At 43.4% G+C, this 17361-nt stretch overlaps 1 protein-coding gene across 4 annotated transcripts in view; it reads right to left on the reverse strand.

Annotated features, from left to right (window-relative positions):
• KDM6A (lysine demethylase 6A) overlaps nucleotides 1-17361 on the reverse strand; it is a 249491-nt gene that overhangs the window by 138825 nt on the left and 93305 nt on the right. For all 4 annotated transcript variants that reach the window (XM_073616273.1, XM_073616271.1, XM_073616272.1 and 1 more), the window contains exons 7-8: nucleotides 10557-10611; nucleotides 950-984 (exon numbers count right to left, since the gene is read on the reverse strand). In XM_073616273.1, the coding sequence (XP_073472374.1) occupies nucleotides 950-984; nucleotides 10557-10611 (90 nt within the window). The remainder of the gene's footprint in view (nucleotides 1-949; nucleotides 985-10556; nucleotides 10612-17361) is intronic.

A 17361-nucleotide genomic window follows, 5' to 3' on the forward strand; every position in this document is an offset into this window, starting at 1 on the left:
ATAAAACCGCAGAGGTGATCAAATACCACGAAAAGAAAGCTCTATTTGTGAGTAAAAAAGGGTGTCAATTTGTTTGGGTACAGTGTTGCACGACCGTGCAATTGTCAGTAAAAGCAATGCAGTGCCGTATTGCAAAAAATGGGCTGGTCATTAAGGGGGAAAATCCTTCCAGGGCTGAAGTGGTTAAAAAACTGCGGCGCTACTACCCTGTGGCATAAAAAATTGCAACGCCCACCATTTTATTCTCTTCTCTAAGGCCCGCTTAAAAAAAAATATATATATGTTTGGGGGTTCTAAGTAATTTTGTAGCCCAAAAAAAAAATGCAGATTTCCACAGAATTGGCTTGAGAAGCTAGCGGTTAAATCAAACCTGAAATAAAACATGTACTTTAAGTCAAATGGCACAACTCAACCAAGGCAGACTGATAGTGATGGACCAAAAAAAATTTTATGGGAGGCAGAAGGGAGCAAGTGGGGAAGCTTTGACAGATACGAAATCTGGTATTCAGGCAAACAGGAGAACTGCATGCTGCTCCACATATAGGGGAAAGGAAGTAAAGAAAGAATGGAAGCTACTAGCAAGAATAAACTAAACTGACAGTCACTAATGTGAACGAAGGTGTTTATTAAAATATAAAGCCAATTGATAAAAAAAAAAAATGGCTGTATAGGAAAAGTCACTATTAATAGGACCGATCAGAATAAATGATCCATCACAGCTGGGGCTTTCATTGAGCACTCACAGCTGTCACTGTCCTCCTCCCAAAAACAGTGCAAGTCTTGGTGCACTGGTCTTCACTGAGGTGCGGTCAACAATTAAGGGCTTGTTCTGGAACAATCACTGCTCTGGCAAGCGGCACAGTGTTGGCCTCCAACACTGGATGGGAGTCTTTGATGTGTCAGTTAAACGCCCTTCTGCCAAGTTTGCTTTAATGAGCAAAAGACTTACCTGTGTTTCGTACAAGTGAGCAATGTGAAACTGAACTGAAAACAGAAGAGGAGAAAAAAAAATAAATTCCTCTGCACATCTTACATCCATGCATTCCTCCCCCCCCCCCCCCCCCCAATCACAAAAAACAGTAATATTAATTTGAGTAGCTGGTGGCTCTATTAGTCACCAGTTTCAATCTGGTTAGTTAGTACTCTCCTGTTAACTAGTTATTTTACCAATGTACACAGTTTTAACAAATTTCCATAGTTCTTTGAGGAATACCAAACCATCCACGTCACCCCCTTCTCCTGAAGGAGCCTACAACGTAATGTAGATACCACATTCACGTTACTTTACTGTAACACTAGTTTGAGCTTAAGCCCCTAAATAACCAGTAGGTTTTTACCTTGTGGAACAGAACCAGCAAACACAAAAGAAAACCAAGGAGAACATACTAGCTTTATGCTAATAATGGCTATCGGAGCATATTAAACCCACAACCTGAGCACTGCAGGACTGAAAACCCTATAAAGACCTTTAATATCTCACCCAGAAAAAGAAAGGTATACAGTACCATGACCAACTCATTGTCTGCTACACTAGTAATATATCTGCATTCAATCATTCTTCCTGACAGCAACCTCTAAAGGCTGCCATAGAAGGCTCAAATTTAACCTGATTCTTGCAATAAAAATGAGCTCAGGCATCCTACGAGCATTGCACCTCACAGTTCATTGAGAACTACAATCCATCAGCCGCAATGGTTGATGGTACTTGTAATCTATCCATTCACAGAAAACTGTAAATGAATGTTAAGGCCGTGTGGGTGGAGCCCCGCACAGTGGTGCAGTTTGCAAATTGTGACAGAGGGTGCGCGGAGAAGGTCCCCGGTCCGCTGTCACAGGAAGGGGGAGATCAGCCACTCGGGGTGCAGATACTTGAACAGGTTAAAAATGGGTGAAACATGCAACATGTTCCAAAGGTGAACTTATCGTTTTCATTTTTTCTTTTTAATATGCACTAGCAAAGTGCAGCTGAAACCTGATTAACTACTAAAGTGTGTGTGTGTGAGGGGGAGGCAGATGTTAAATTCGGATACTTGTTTAGCCTCCACTGGAGGAGTTCTAGTCAATCCTCGTTTCAGAGACAATGGTAACATTGTTAATTGGCAATCACTTTCTGTCCTGGTGGCAACTGCTACAAGGACAATAAGAGGAGGAAGACCTCCGCAGTGGATACATAGCCCATAATGAAAACCTTTTACACCTTCCCAGACAATAGGACGTAAAAGTCTGGGCTGGAGACACAGCTTAAAGACCCGTACACAGTTCAAAAAAACAAAACAAAAAAAAAGCTGACATTCAGCCCGTGTGTATGTCGGTCTGTCTAATAGAAGCTGGCCGCTCATGCTGGAAAACCAGCGGCCGATCGACTCCCGATCAGCGCTCCCAGCCAATGGCAGAGAGCGCTGATTGGAGCGTTCTGTCGGCGGCGTGTGTACAGCGGCACTGACCAGAGCTGTCAATTTTTTTATGTGCAACCCACTATCTTGCGTGAAAAAAAAACTGTTAGTGTGTATCCGGCTTAAAGTAGAATTTCTGGCATATAGATTTTTGTAAATTATGATATGTAAAGAAATGTTAACTCTGCCAAGTTGTAATAAACATCTGGATCACTTCACAGTATTCCAGTTATTTGCACAGCAGTGCATTTTGCAATACAGTGCAAACAAACCATCATATATTGGTGCTTGGGAGTTCCTGGTGCTCTGCACAGCCAGCCATAGACATGAATTGTTGCAAGTAGCTGCACATAGGTAAGCACTGATACTTGCACACAGATTAAGTACATTCAGGAACGAACATCTGTGAACCGCTTTACACAAGTAGAGGCGCATAGCTGCCTGCAACCATTATGGTTGAGCTCTAAAACCAACACTAAGAGCCCTTTCACACTGAGCCGCCCCGGGCGTCGTCGGTAAAACGCCGCTATTTTTTGCAGCGCTTTACCGTCGTTTTGGCGGTACTATTTGGCCGCTAGCGGGGCGCTTTTAACCCCGCTAGCGGCCGAAAAAGGGTTAAAACTGCCCGCAAAGCGCTGCCCATTGATTTCAATAGGCAGGGGCGCTTTAGGAGCGGTGAGTTCACCGCTCCAAAGAAGCTGCTGGCAGGACTTTTCCTGATGCCCTGCCAGCGCACCGCTCCAGTGTGAAAGCCCTCGGCCTTTCACACTGGAGTGAATTAAGCCCCTGTTTCAGAGCGCTTTGCAGGCGCTATTTTTAACGCTATAGCGCTTGCAAAGCGCCTCAGTGTGAAAGGGGTCTAAATATCTGCTAGATGGCGGCGTGTCCAAGATGGAGACCGGAGCAGACGTGCAGTGAGAGAGCTCCGCTCAGTCTCCGGCTTAAAATACTCCTTCCCTGCAGATCGGCGATTCTACACAGACCGGCGAGGCTGCTCTGACGGCGGAGGAAGGTATGACAAAAGGGAAGGGATCCCTTTCCACCCAAAAGTCCCATAAAACGGCTTTAACTACCACTGTACGGCGCTCCGCTCCCACCACTGACTCCAATATGGCGTCGCAGCATGAGGATATTGAGACGGATCCTGCAGAGAAGGAGCAATCCAACTTTGAGGCCCTCATGCAGGTAAACACTAATTGCCAATCAACCCTCACAGGGAAGATCGAGCAGATGCAGCTCGATATAAGTCTCATCAGAAGGGACATGGATACTTTCCGCTCCCGCCTCACTGAAGCTGAGCGCCGTGTGGGTGATGCAGAAGACATGCTGCAGGAGCACACAGTCTCACTCCGCACGCTGCAAACGAAAGTTAAAACCCTGGAGACACGAGCAGAGGATGCAGAAAATAGAAATAGGAGGAATAACCTACGTGTGGTGGGACTTCCTGAGGGGGCTGAAGGAGCGGACCCCGCAGCCTTCACAGAACACCTTCTGCGTACTCTTTTACCCCAAGCATCATTTTCTGATTTCTTTGTGGTGGAGGGGGCACACAGAATGCCTGCTGCCCGGGGGCCCCCGGGAGCTCCTCCACGCACGTTCATTCTTAAGCTATTGAACTTTAGGGATCGAGACTTAGTTATCCGTGAGTCAAGGAAAGTGAATCAACTGAGGTATGAAGGGGCGAAATTGATGATTTTCCCAGACTTCTCGATCGACACCCAAAAACAACACCGCTCATTTGATCAGGTGAAGCTTAATTTGCGTAATAGGAAAATAAAGTATAGCATGTTGTTCCCGGCCAGGCTGCGAGTCCAAGATGGCGAGACGGTGCAATTCTTTACCTCTCCTGAAGAAGCATCGGACTGGCTGGAGTCACTGCCCAGGCATGGATAACCCCCCACAGCTGTGGGGTGTGCTTGAATTACCCTGTGTTTATTCTCTCATTGCTTCCAGGACCTTTCTGGACACTGACGCTGACAGGGATTGAAAGGATACCTTGTCTTTCTCTCCCCCCCCCCCCCCCCTTATAATTTGAGGATGGAGAAGGGGGACTGATAGCCATGGCTTCACGCTTCTCCTAAATTCCAGTTGAAGGCATCCAGACCTTCCGAGTATGACTACCTGTATACTACATTTAGTAGTTTTTTTACTGGCAAATGTCAGACAGTTAGGAAAGGAGGGAATCGAGTTACTTTTGAATTTTCAAGTTGGCACAAGGCTTATGCCTCTTTAAGTTTGTACCCCCGGAGGGATTTATTTGACCTCTGGGAGACTCATACTCTTGCTTCATATTCTGCAGGGAACGTTGATCCTCATAATGCTGGAGGTTACACTGCATGTACTGTGACACTCGGGTGTCCTTTTTTGTTCATCTCCCCATTTGGCAGTTGCCATGACAGTTTTTGGGAAAGAAGCACACCAAAGTTCGGGGGGGTGGTGCGGGGTGGGGGGGGGGGGGTTTGGATGGAGTTGGAGCACGTGTTTTTGCTCCCTGTTGGAACTTTCTTTTTTATTTTCTTTCTGCTGCTGCTGCATGTATGCTAATCATAGTACCTATCTATTCTACACCAGGGGTCAATGTGGTCTGGATATCTTTCCACTAGATGGCGAGAGAGACCTCTCTGATGATTCCATAAAATTAATGCATAAAGATATGATATGCTTGAATATGCTTATAATCTGTCAGATTCTGATGTCGGTAACTTGCTGCCCTCCAATATTCACTACAAAAAGTCAATGTCTTCCCTGACTATTTTGTCTTGGAATGTTCAGGGCTTAAATTCTAAAATTAAGAGATCTTTGGTATTCAATTTTTTGAAACAATACAACCCACATATATGTGTACTCCAGGAGACCCATTTGGTCGGGAGCAGGACGCTGGCCCTCCGGAAGTCGTGGGTTGGTGCATACTACCACTCCACTTATTCATCTTACTCGAGGGGGGTCAGTGTCCTGGTCCATAAATCGCTTGGGTTTACTTTACTGGATCTTCATTTGTATCCGGATGGGAGATATGTAGCCCTTCATGCAATGTGTGATAGATTGGAGCTATTGATAGTGGGTATATATATTCCTCCTCCAGCCACTATAGATATCCTTAAAAGGATCACTTTAATAATAGCACAATATCCATCGGCCGGAGTTATCTTAGCTGGAGATTTTAATATGACCCCTAACGCGGTATCAGATAGACTCAATATGGGTCCCACTGGTATATCCCCTTTATCACAATGGGCGGACAATTATGGGTTTAATGATGTGTGGAGAATGAGACACCCAGATAGAAAGCAATATACCTGTCACTCAGCCACATGTGCATCTTTCTCTAGGATTGACCTGATTTACACTACTGACTCCCTGCTCTCCCGGATTCAGGAGGTTGAGATCTTGCTGCGTGGCATATCGGATCATGCACCCCTCCTACTTAAAATTCAAACAGACTCGCCGATGAGCAATGCACTTTGGCGTCTCTCAGGATATTGGATTACGGATGAGAGGGTGGTCCCCCTGGTGGAGGGAGAGCTGGGAGTCTATTGGGCGCTCAATGAGGATACGGTCTCCCAACAGATTCTATGGGATGCTTTCAAGGCATACACCTGAGGGCAATATAAAACGGCGATTGGGAAGGTCAGAAAATCCACGAGGTTGGCATTAGAGGAAGCAGAGAAGAGGGTTCTCCTATTAGAAAACAGTTATGTCCACACTAACGACATACTGACCTATGAAGCTATTCAATCTTTACATAGGGAAATCTCTCTGAGGATTGAGACCACAAAAAAACAGTTGATTGCTCAGTCTCAACGAATTTTTGAGCAAGGAGAAAAGACAGGTAGATTATTAGCATGGCTGGCCAGGGAACGTTCCTCCTCATTGCATATCACTCATATAAGGGATGATCAGGGTGTGCTCCGTTCTGATCCCATTGGTATAAATGAGCAATTTGCAAGGTATTATGAACATCATTATACCTCCAAGGCCACCTTTACTAGAGAACACCTGCAGACCTTTCTAGACCAAATACAATTCCCACAACTCTCAGAAGAGGCCCGCAATGCGCTAGACGCCCCAATCACGGTCAAGGAGGTCCAGGCGGCTGTGGCATCACTCCAACCAGCAAAAGCCCCGGGGCCGGACGGTCTACCAGCAGAATTTTATAAGACAAACAGTGAACTTATTGTCCCCAAATATCACAACCAGCTCCTACAAATGCTGCAAGAGGGTTGCCTCCCTCCCTCTATGTCGGAGGCAGTGATTGTGGTCATGGCCAAACCTAATAAAGACCCTACATCATGTGCCTCATACCGCCCCATATTGCTCTTAAAGTGTTTGTAAAGGTGTTTTTTTTTTTTTTTTAAAATAACAAACATGTTATACTTACCTTCACTGTGCAGCTCGTTCTGCACAGAGTGGCCCCGAACCTCGTCTTCTGGGGTCCCTCGGCGGCTGTTTCAGCTCCTCCCCGCAAGCATTCACCACCTTAATGCGAGCTCCCTCGCACGGTGGTGAGTGCTTGCGGGCGCGCTCCCGTGATACAGCCGGCGGCTATAGCCGCTCGCTGTATCACTCGGCCCCGCCCCCCGGCGCGCCGCGTCATCGGATGTGATTGACAGCAGCGCGAGCCAATGGCTGCGCTGCTTTCAATCCATCCACTGCAGCCAATCAGCGGCCAGGGTGAGCGGAGGAACAGATGTCGGGAACGCGAAGCTGACTTTCGAGGCGTCAGGTAAGTAAAACGGGGGGGCTGGGGGCGGCGGTTCTGTCAGAAGTTTTTTCACCTTAATGCATAGAATGCATTAAGGTGAAAAAATTTTTACCTTTACAACCCCTTTAAATGTAGATGCCAAGATAACTACCAAAATATTAGCAAAACAGAGCAAAACAGGCTTAATTCGGTCATCCTCTCTATAATTCATGGCAACCAGACGGGCTTCATGCCGGGCAAAGGCACCGACATTAATTTGCGTCGACTTTATACTAACATATCCCATGCAGAAAAAACGAACTCCTCGGGTGTGGTGGCCTCTCTTGACGCCGAGAAGACCTTCAACTCGGTAGAGTGGGAGTTTTTATGGCAGGTGCTTGAACGTTTTAATTTTGGTCCTAAGTTTATCTCCTGGATAAGGCTCCTGTATACAAACAGAATACTTTCTTCCCCCTTCTCTTTAGGCAGAGGAACCATACAGGGGTGCCCACTGTCCCCTGGACTATTTGCTTTGGTGATTGAACCCCTGGCCATCCTACTTAGAGCATTCCCAGAGGTTGGGGGAATAACGATTGGTCCACTGACTGAGAGGCTTTCATTATATGCCGATGACGCATTGTTGTACCTGCCAGATGCATCTGCCTCCTTGTTGGCGGCTCTGGATATTATTAATTATGGTTCCTTCTCAGGCATTCGGATCAACTGGTCTAACTCAATTATATTTTCCGACCCCACCCTCTATAGATCCCTCGACCCCATTAGTTATGGTAACTAAGTTCAAATATTTGGGGATTGAAGTCCAACGGACACCATCTTTATACCCAATAGACAATGTATACCCGGTCCTTCACCAACTTAACGCCCGATGTCAGGCTTGGAAATCTTTTCCCCTCTCACCGGTGGGAAGAATCAATCTTATGAAGATGACGTTTCTTCCCAAGTTCCTCTATGTCTTCCACAACACCCCTGTGCCAATTCTTAACTCATTCTTTGTTAAGCTGGATCAAGTAGTGAACACATTTGTATGGGGGGGATTGGCCCCTAGAGTCGCCCGAACCACCTTGCAGCTTCCCTTGTCACTGGGGGGTTTGGCGCTCCCTTGTTTTAAGAAATATTACTGGGCGGCAGTTGTTGTAACCATCCGCTGGTGGTTTTCCCAACCAAAGTATAACCCAGCAGTCAATCTTGAAGCTGCCATACTGGGATCTTACTCAGCTTTGAGTAATCAAGTGTTCAGGGGACCTAGGGCACACCCGAACATGACAATTTCAATGCGGACGACGGTTGGAGTTTGGGAACAGATGTCGAAGAAACTTACTGGAGGAAATACCATTTCCCCATATACTCCATTATGGGGTAACCCAAAACTAAAACATCTCCAAACAGTCCCAGACCCGGCCTTATGGGCAGGATACGGAGTTAAGATCATACAACAAATAATATCAGGGGGTAAGATCATCCCTTACGATACACTAAAGAATAACTTCCAACTTCCCTCGAAAATGTTTTTCTGATACTTGCAACTGCGACCCGCAGTACAGGCACAATACCCTGCAGGAGTTACTTTACAGTCGCATGGGGTAGAGACCTTCCTAATTTCTAGACACATAGATCGCATTCTATCTTCCCTATACTTTAGGATAATGAGTGAGGAACCGGGTGGAGGGACCAAGCTCTATGACAAGTGGAAAATGGACCTGCCCTTGCTGCCGATGATTGGGAGGAGGGAATACAACAGTACATTCCCCTTATGGTGTCAGCAAGGGATAGATATATTCAGCTCAAATTCCTTCATAGAGTGTATTACACACCGCAGAGATTGTCTAGAATATACCCGACACAATCAGATAGATGCCCGAAGTGCAAGAGGGAATTAGGTACCTTTATACATGTTGTTTGGTCCTGCCCTATTATACAGCAGTTTTGGTTGGGAGTGGTAGATGTTATCAACTCGGTAGGCAACCTACATATACAAATTAATCCAATTGTCTTACTTCTTGGAGTATGCGATAATCTTATCTCTAATACACACAAAAGATTGTTCGTATTCCACAACCTCATTTTATGCAAGGAAAGCTATCCTAATGAAATGGAAACAATCTGACCCCCCTACGATTTCCCAATGGAAGGCCCTAGTGAATTCCACATTAACACTTTACAAACTCACATATATTAACCGCACGTGCCCTAAGAAATATTTTAAAATTTGGGGAGCATGGTCTAAATAATGAGTCTGACGAGACCGACAGGATATTTGACGAACTAGCATAGGATGTGCCCCCTTCTCCTCCTCCCTGATTCCTTCCTTCTTTCCTCTTTTTCTCTCACCCTTCCCCCCTGTCCTCTCCGTCCCCCTCTCCCCCCCCCCCCCAACTCCTTGATCCTTCATAGTCTAATACTCAGATATACTGGCAAATAGATAAAAGCATGATTCTGACTAGTTACTTGAGGGTATTCTTAGGTAGGAGATATGATTGACACCCTGTATAAACCATGAAGTTACGTTTTTTTCTTTTCCCTGATGTAATCACTTATAGATAGTAGGAAGTATAAGCAATAACATAATATGAGGTTTGTAATTCTCTGATTTGACAATGTTCACTGTGACAATGTACTCTATGTAGCAGCACTTGGTGATATGTACATTTTTTTTATTTTGTTTTGTATGTTTAAATCTCTCCTTTTGGAGACAAATAAAAACATTTCTGTTAAAAAAAACAAAACAAACAATCTGCTAGATAGTACAGCCCCCACTGTACCTGGGTTTCTCTGGATATTAGAGCTGCTGGTCTGAAGCGCTAGTGCCATTTTTCCCCACTTATTTGCCCCTATCCCTAGCCATTCACAAAATGCCATGCATTTTTATGTACAGAGAAGATTTTAAAGCACGTTGGACGCAATTCACACATTGTTTACAAAATTAGCAGAGGTAGACCCATCAAAATTAATAAAAGTTTTTGAATCAGAGTCTAGCTTTAATATAAAGATTTTCAAACTACTGGGGTTCTTACTCTCTTTATATGTAACAGATTTGCAAAAGTAGTGAGGGGAGAGAAAAAAAAAAAAAAACACACAATTTTAAACCTCTTTTGGGAAACAGAGGAAAGATATAGGAGAGACCGATAGCTGAGGTGATCCTCTGTTTAAAGGACCCTTCCTTCCGTTTAATAAATGCAAATCCACATTCTCTCTACTTTATATTTTTGCATCTAAATATAATAAAAGTTAAAACAGAATTTGTAGAACGGATACATTCCAACTATGCCTCCTCTGGGTGGTACCTTCCCAATAGTGAGGAAAAATAAAAGTAGTTTGCTTTAGGAGGATGCGAATAAAAAGAGATGGCAGAATTGCAATTCACCATCACTGAACAGATGAGTAGAACAATTGAAAAAGAGTATGTTCTTATCAGAATGGCCTCAAACACAAAAGGATTTAAAAAACATAAAAATGACACTTACTTTCAGCTTTGGACAAAGTGCAGGGATTACAGTCAATCAAAGCCAACTGAAAATGCTGTGGGAAAGGGTAAGAGGAGTATTTTATTCAGTATATATTTCATAAAACCATCAATTTAAGACCCACAGCAGTTATTTATATGTATTGTAAGGTCAGTACCAATAGGAATTGATCTGCATAATGATCAGCATACCATCTCAAAAAAAAACACACCCAATAGATACCCAAGACATACTGAGATTATTAAGGTTGTACAGTAAACCAATTCAAAGACGCACAGTTAGACATTTTTCCTAAAACACAAAATTGCAATCAAATGTTTTAAATATAAAAGTAATGCTTTTGCATTTGGGGTTGTGTGGGCGCAATTGTATTTATCATGATTTAAGAAAAAAAAAAGGCAAATATTTGATCTTTCAGCCTTCATACCTGTAAATGCATCCATCCTTTGTGTATTGATGCACATGCCTACATTGTGCAGCTTTGGGACTGTTACCATGGCAATGTTACTTAGGGAATTAGAAAAATCACCAAATATGAACTAAATAATAGCACAGAGATAATGGCAGAACATTATGCAAATTAACACAAGCAGTACATAATCCAGTAGTACAAATACAAAGCTTATGCAATGGTGAATTGAATGTTATGAAAAGACAGCGTGTGCTCAGAACAGATTTTATTGAGTAAGTGACCCCAATAAAAACAAAGCTATTCAAAACAGAAAACCCATGAAATACAAAAAAAAAAAATTACAAAAAAAAAAAAAAAACTGAAGGAAAAAAAAAAAAAGTATAAAAGAAAATATTACACCTATAAAAAAAATATATATTTTGTGGCACATACATATAAATTAAATGCTGAATATGGAAATACATAAACCCAGAGCATTAACTGGATACCAAAAACAATACATTACACCTGTCATCAAAATGCAAGGGAAAGAAAAGCAGCAAGGTTCAAGGTATGATTACAAGCATCTGCCGAATAGCTAGATGGTACAATAAAAAAAAAAAAAAAAAAAAAAAAAAAAAAAAGCAATAGGCAAAATTCCAACACAATGCTAGAAAACACCACACTCACCGATGATGAAAATAAGGAAAAGCCATCTTAATTTCAAAATCTCCTGTCTGCAAAAGCAGCAGCTAGAAAACATCTGCACCTCATACAAATATTGCGGTACTGAAGCTGGCTACTGCTGTGTGAAATGGTTATTATGCAGGAGAGGCCACTGCAGTTCAGAGACGACACACAATACCTCAAGGCAGACAGCAGTCTATAGAAATTCAAATCCACAGTAAGAGGATTTACCTAGAAAGTGCTGCGCTGAATTTAAAAAAGTGATAGTGGATAGAAGTCATGCATTTACAAAATAAAAACAATCAGATTCGGAATGTAACCAGTGTGATATTGTAAGTGTACCTTACTGTACATATTCATGTTTATATACAATATAAACATTTTCTAACACATTCATTCAAAACATTGCAATCATGGACACAATACATGCATGTACTATATAAGGTTGCATGCATTACGATATGATCATTTTTACACACACATACTGTGCAAACATACAATAGTTAATTTTTGTCTTCAAGCGACCATGTGCTAGACCAGGGATATGCAATTAGCGGACCTCTAGCTGTTGCAAAACTACAAGTCCCATCATGCCTCTGGATGTCATGCTTGTGGCTGTCAGGGACTTGCTATGCCTCATGGGACTTGTAGTTCTGCTACAGCTGGAGGTCTGCTAATTGCATATCCCTGTGCTAGACCAAGGAGGTCTATAGTAACATAGTCCTCTAGTGACAGAGACCATTGGCTTGAACCACTACCCAGAGTGTGGGGGAGGGAGAATTGTGGAATCCAGAAAATCTAAAAGGGTTATATACCAGAGATGGTCTTGCCTCTGCAAAAGGGTAAAGACTGGAGTCACTGCCCACCAAAAAGGAAATTATTAATCATCTTTTACAGGCTGTAGTAGCTTGATCTAAATGTAGTGCCATGGTCAGCATTAGTGTGTTAACATAAGAGTGCAGTAATAAAGCAACATATTTGAATGTATATAAAGAGCCTATTCAGGCAAAGTGACAATCTTAGTCCACTATCTTCTCAGCAAGGTGTGCTAATGAATCTAAGGTTCTTTATGGCTTCTCAGCTGCAAAAGTCTACCCCGTGTTAAGCTTTGGTGTGTATAACATCACAAACACACACAACTCATGCTACACTGGTCCTGAAAATCGGCTACTTAGGTCCAAGCACTGTCACGTGGGGAAAGGGTTACATTTTTCTCCATACCCAGAAGCCCTGCTCCACGAGTAAAGCTGCTCATAGAGACTGAGCTATTTTCTGTGGTTGCAGGAAAGAAAGTCGCTCGATTCCCCATGTTGATGGGTGAAACCCACCACGGATGCCCCCCCTCCCCCCACAGGGAGAACACAGCAATAACTGGTAGCGGCTATAATAGCCACATGCAATAAAACACATTTAAAATCCGACAGGCTGGTTGTACCCAAGTTGAACGATCGACTTTGGTACATTCAACCTGCCCATACATGGCCGGTCCCTGCTGAACCAGCTGCGAATCAAATCGTATATGGCCGGCTTAATGCAGTGGGGAGACTGAGAAGATGGGGGGGGGGGGTTAATTTCAGGAGATAGTCTATTCAAGTAAAATGATACTAACAGTGCAACAAACCAATTTCCAATACCAATTGTGAGCTTGGGACATAAAAGACAACAAAAGGTTACAGATACTTAGAATAATATTACCATCGCCAATTAAACTGGATGCTTATGACACACATGCTCTTGCTTTTTTTGTTTCTCTGCTAACTGTACCCCAGCTGCCCTGGTCGACTTTTGGTAAGGGGGTGCACCCTGTGCTCAATGGGACCAATGGAGTCACGCCGGACTCTCAAGTGCGCACGCTCTCCTGTTTAGCACTGCAACTATCGAGCAAGCGAGAGGGGAGTCAAAGCCATACCTCTCCTGAATGAGAAAGGGTGCATGTAAGGTTGTAGTTCTAAAGGGGAGCATGAACGAGTTGGAGACTCCAAAGGTCTTGACAAGCACAGGTGGCACCCCCATACCTGAAGTTAAACAGTGGGGAAAAAAGTGGAGCTGGTGGTGTGTGTGTGTGTGTCTTTAATTAGATAAGGCACCTCATCCCAATAAGTGGATGGAATGGTAGGATTATTGCGGTGCCCAAATTTTTACAACAAAACAGATTATTAAAATTAATTTTATTACAAAAATTCTTTTAAAAGTAAATGCATTTCATTTACAGTAAAGATACATATAGGAGCATATACAGATATATTACAACCAGTGAATGGAGGAATTATTGAAATCCCTACTAGTTTCGCCAATACATTGGCTTCTTCAGGGGATATAGTAGGTTGTAATTCTACAAAAGGAAATTTAAAAGTAATGTGATAAAGTGTACAGAATATACAAAAATACATGAAGCAACGTCATGCAAACCAACAGAAGTGCATGGAAACTAGACAATAACACCCAATCAATAGGTCCCAGTCAAGATGGAAATAGTATCAACTAAGAATCGCACATACCTACCCAATGAACCACCAAGGGGTCGCACAGGAAACCTCCAACATGGGGGCCACCTCCTCACTGCCTTAGTGTGGCTGCAGGGGGCTTGGTAAAAAGTCCAAGAGGATAGCTGTAGAAATATATATTAATAAGGCTATGTAGCTCAATTACAACAATAAGAGGAAAAAGGACAAAAAAGTCCTCAGTACTCACCAGCAACAAAAGTATATAAATAAATACATACAACCGGGACGCTAAAAGGATCGATGAGGGTAAATCAATCACTGCTGCTAATAAGCCATGTAGATTGAAAAAACGGAATGGAAAAAGGAATATATATGATATGATAATAGCTAAGAGTAAAAGAACAAGAAATTTCCTTTATCATCTAAAGCATGAATGCTAGAGTTCACTAATAGATCCTACCTGTTGGATCACCTGAGTAAACTGAGCTGCAAACAGGGAAATCGGGTGCTTTCAAATGGAGCATTGGTTATGATGAAGATATGTAATATACCACATCCAGTGTGGTGTATGGGCCAGGTGGATACGGCCAAAGTTCCTAAGTAAAGCAGAGTAATAAAGTGAATTAGAATCAATGCTGTGATATATTGTCACTGCATATGAGGAATCATCTAGCAAATATACCTTATTGGTCAGTATAGCGTCCCGGTGTGTCCGCAATCACGGACAATTGCTTCACCTATTTAAAGCCCCCCACCTGATTGGCGAAATTCTTCAGCCAACCAGCAGACAGAAAACTGCCCGTGCGCCTGCGCACTAGCTACCGCGATTGCCTACAACACCCATGATGCCTTGTATCCCCTGGAGGCGAAGGAGGACAGTATATGTCCAACACACGCCTTCAGGGGCAAGGCATACAGATGGAAAATGGCGTTGTGGTAGATGGAATGGGTGGGGAGTGGGAGGCGATGACGAGCCGGAGGGCGGGCTGACCATCTGTGGAGGCCAGCCCTTGGGTGTCCATACAGCCACGGGCTGCTATGGAAGTGACCCGGCACAATGGAGGGGCTGACGGCCAAGCGGGACACAGAGCGGGCAGCGAGTCAAAAGGATCAATAGACTGGGAAGCATTGAGAGGGCAGAATTGAATAGAAAGCCACTAGGCATTCGCCAAGCCAAGCCGCTTAAATGACCATGGAACAATGGAATGCATAACATTGCCTGCAATAGAAAAAGAAAGTAAATTAATAACGACAGTATAATGACAAAGAAAAAACTGTATTTACAACCACGTTTAGTTACATTAATGCAGAATGTTGGGGGAAATAAACAATAATTTAAAACAGGGATGAAGGGGTAAATGCAATGGTGAAAATAGATGGAGTCAATAAATGAATATTACCATCTATAGAAAAACAGGAGGAACAAAAGGGCACTGTCACCGGCGTTTAGCCTATAGAGTCGAAAAAGGGGGCTTATTAGGGCAGTGGTAGCCATGGTGGAATGGCGGAAGGAGATTGGAAGGGAGGGAAAAAGGGACCTGACACAAGAGCCAAGTAGATCAGAGGGCCCATAAAAACCTTGAGAGAAATAATAATAGAGAATGTAAACGAATATCAAATATCCTTACAAAAAGGATTTAAAACTGATGTATTCATTCAAGCCAGGATATTTCGTAGCATCTAAACTATGTATCCACCTAATTTCTAATCGCAAAAGGGAAATGTCGATACTGCCACCTTGAACATGTGTGGGCACATGTTCGGGTGCCGCAAATCATACTACATTTGGATCATAATTGTGTTGAATGGCAATATGTCTGTTTAAGGCTGTGGTGGCCAATTGCTTGTGGAGTGGCATAATGTGGTCCCTAATGCGTCTAAAAAATGGACGCTTCGTCTTACCGACGTAAAAGCATCCACAGGCACATAGGGCCAAATAGACCACTCCAATAGCACCTTTTCTTGCGAACATTGTGATATCTGCCCTTTCATCATAAACGCTAAAAAAGTAACTCTTCCTAACGGACAGATTCAGTCCATAAAACATCGCATTACTTGCAACACTATTGGAGTGGTCTATTTGGCCCTATGCGCCTGTGGATGCTTTTACGTCGGTAAGACGAAGCGTCCATTTTTTAGACGCATTAGGGACCACATTATGCCACTCCACAAGCAATTGGCCACCACAGCCTTAAACAGACATATTGGCATTCAACACAATTATGATCCAAATGTAGTACGATTTGCGGCACTCGAACATGTGTCCACACATGTTCGAGGTGGCAGTATCGACATTTCCCTTTTGCGATTAGAAACTAGGTGGATACATAGTTTAGATGCTACGAAATATCCTGGCTTGAATGAATACATCAGTTTTAAATCTTTTTTGTAAGGATATTTGACATTAGTTTACATTCTCTATTATTTCTCTCAAGGTTTTTATGGGCCCACTGATCTACTTGGCTCTTGTGTCAGGTCCCTTTTTCCCTCCCTTCCAATCTCCTTCCGCCATTCCACCATGGCTACCACTGCCCTAAAAAGCCCCCTTTTTCGACTCTATAGGCTAAATGCCGGTGACAGTGCCCATTTGTACCTCCTCCCTTTTTTTCTATAAATGGTAATATTCATTTATTGACTCTCCATCGATTTTCACCATTGCATTTATCCCTTAATCCCTGTATTAAATTATTGTTTATTTCCCCCAACATTCTGCATTAATGTAACTAAACATGCTTGTAAATATAGTTTTTTCTTTATATATGTCATTATACTGTCGTTATTAATTTACTTTATTTTTCTATTGCAGGCAACGTTATGCATTCCATTGTTCCATGGGTGCATGGTCATTTAAGCGGCTTGGCTTGGAGCATGCCTAGTGGCTTTCTATTCAATTCTGCCCTCTCAATGCTTCCCAGTCTATTGATCCTTTTGACTCGCCACCCGCTGAGTCCCGCTCGGCTGTCAGCCCCTCCATTGTGTCGGGTCACTTCCATCGCAGCCCGTGGCTGTATGGACACCCAAGGGCTGGCCTCCACAGATGGTCAGCCCGCCCTCCGGCTCGTCATCGCCTCCCACTCCCTGCCCATTCCATCTACCACAACGCCATTTTCCATCTGTATGCCTTGCCCCTGAAGGCATGTGTTGGACATATACTGTCCTCCCGCGCGTCCAGGGGATACAAAGCATCATGGGTGTTGTAGGCAATCGCGGTAGCTAGTGCGCAGGCACACGGGCAGTTTTCTGTCCGCTCCTGGTTGGCTGAAGAATTTCGCCAATCAGGTGG

This window comes from Aquarana catesbeiana, linkage group LG02, assembly GCF_042186555.1.
Source record: "Aquarana catesbeiana isolate 2022-GZ linkage group LG02, ASM4218655v1, whole genome shotgun sequence".
Taxonomy (NCBI): Eukaryota; Metazoa; Chordata; class Amphibia; order Anura; family Ranidae; genus Aquarana; species Aquarana catesbeiana.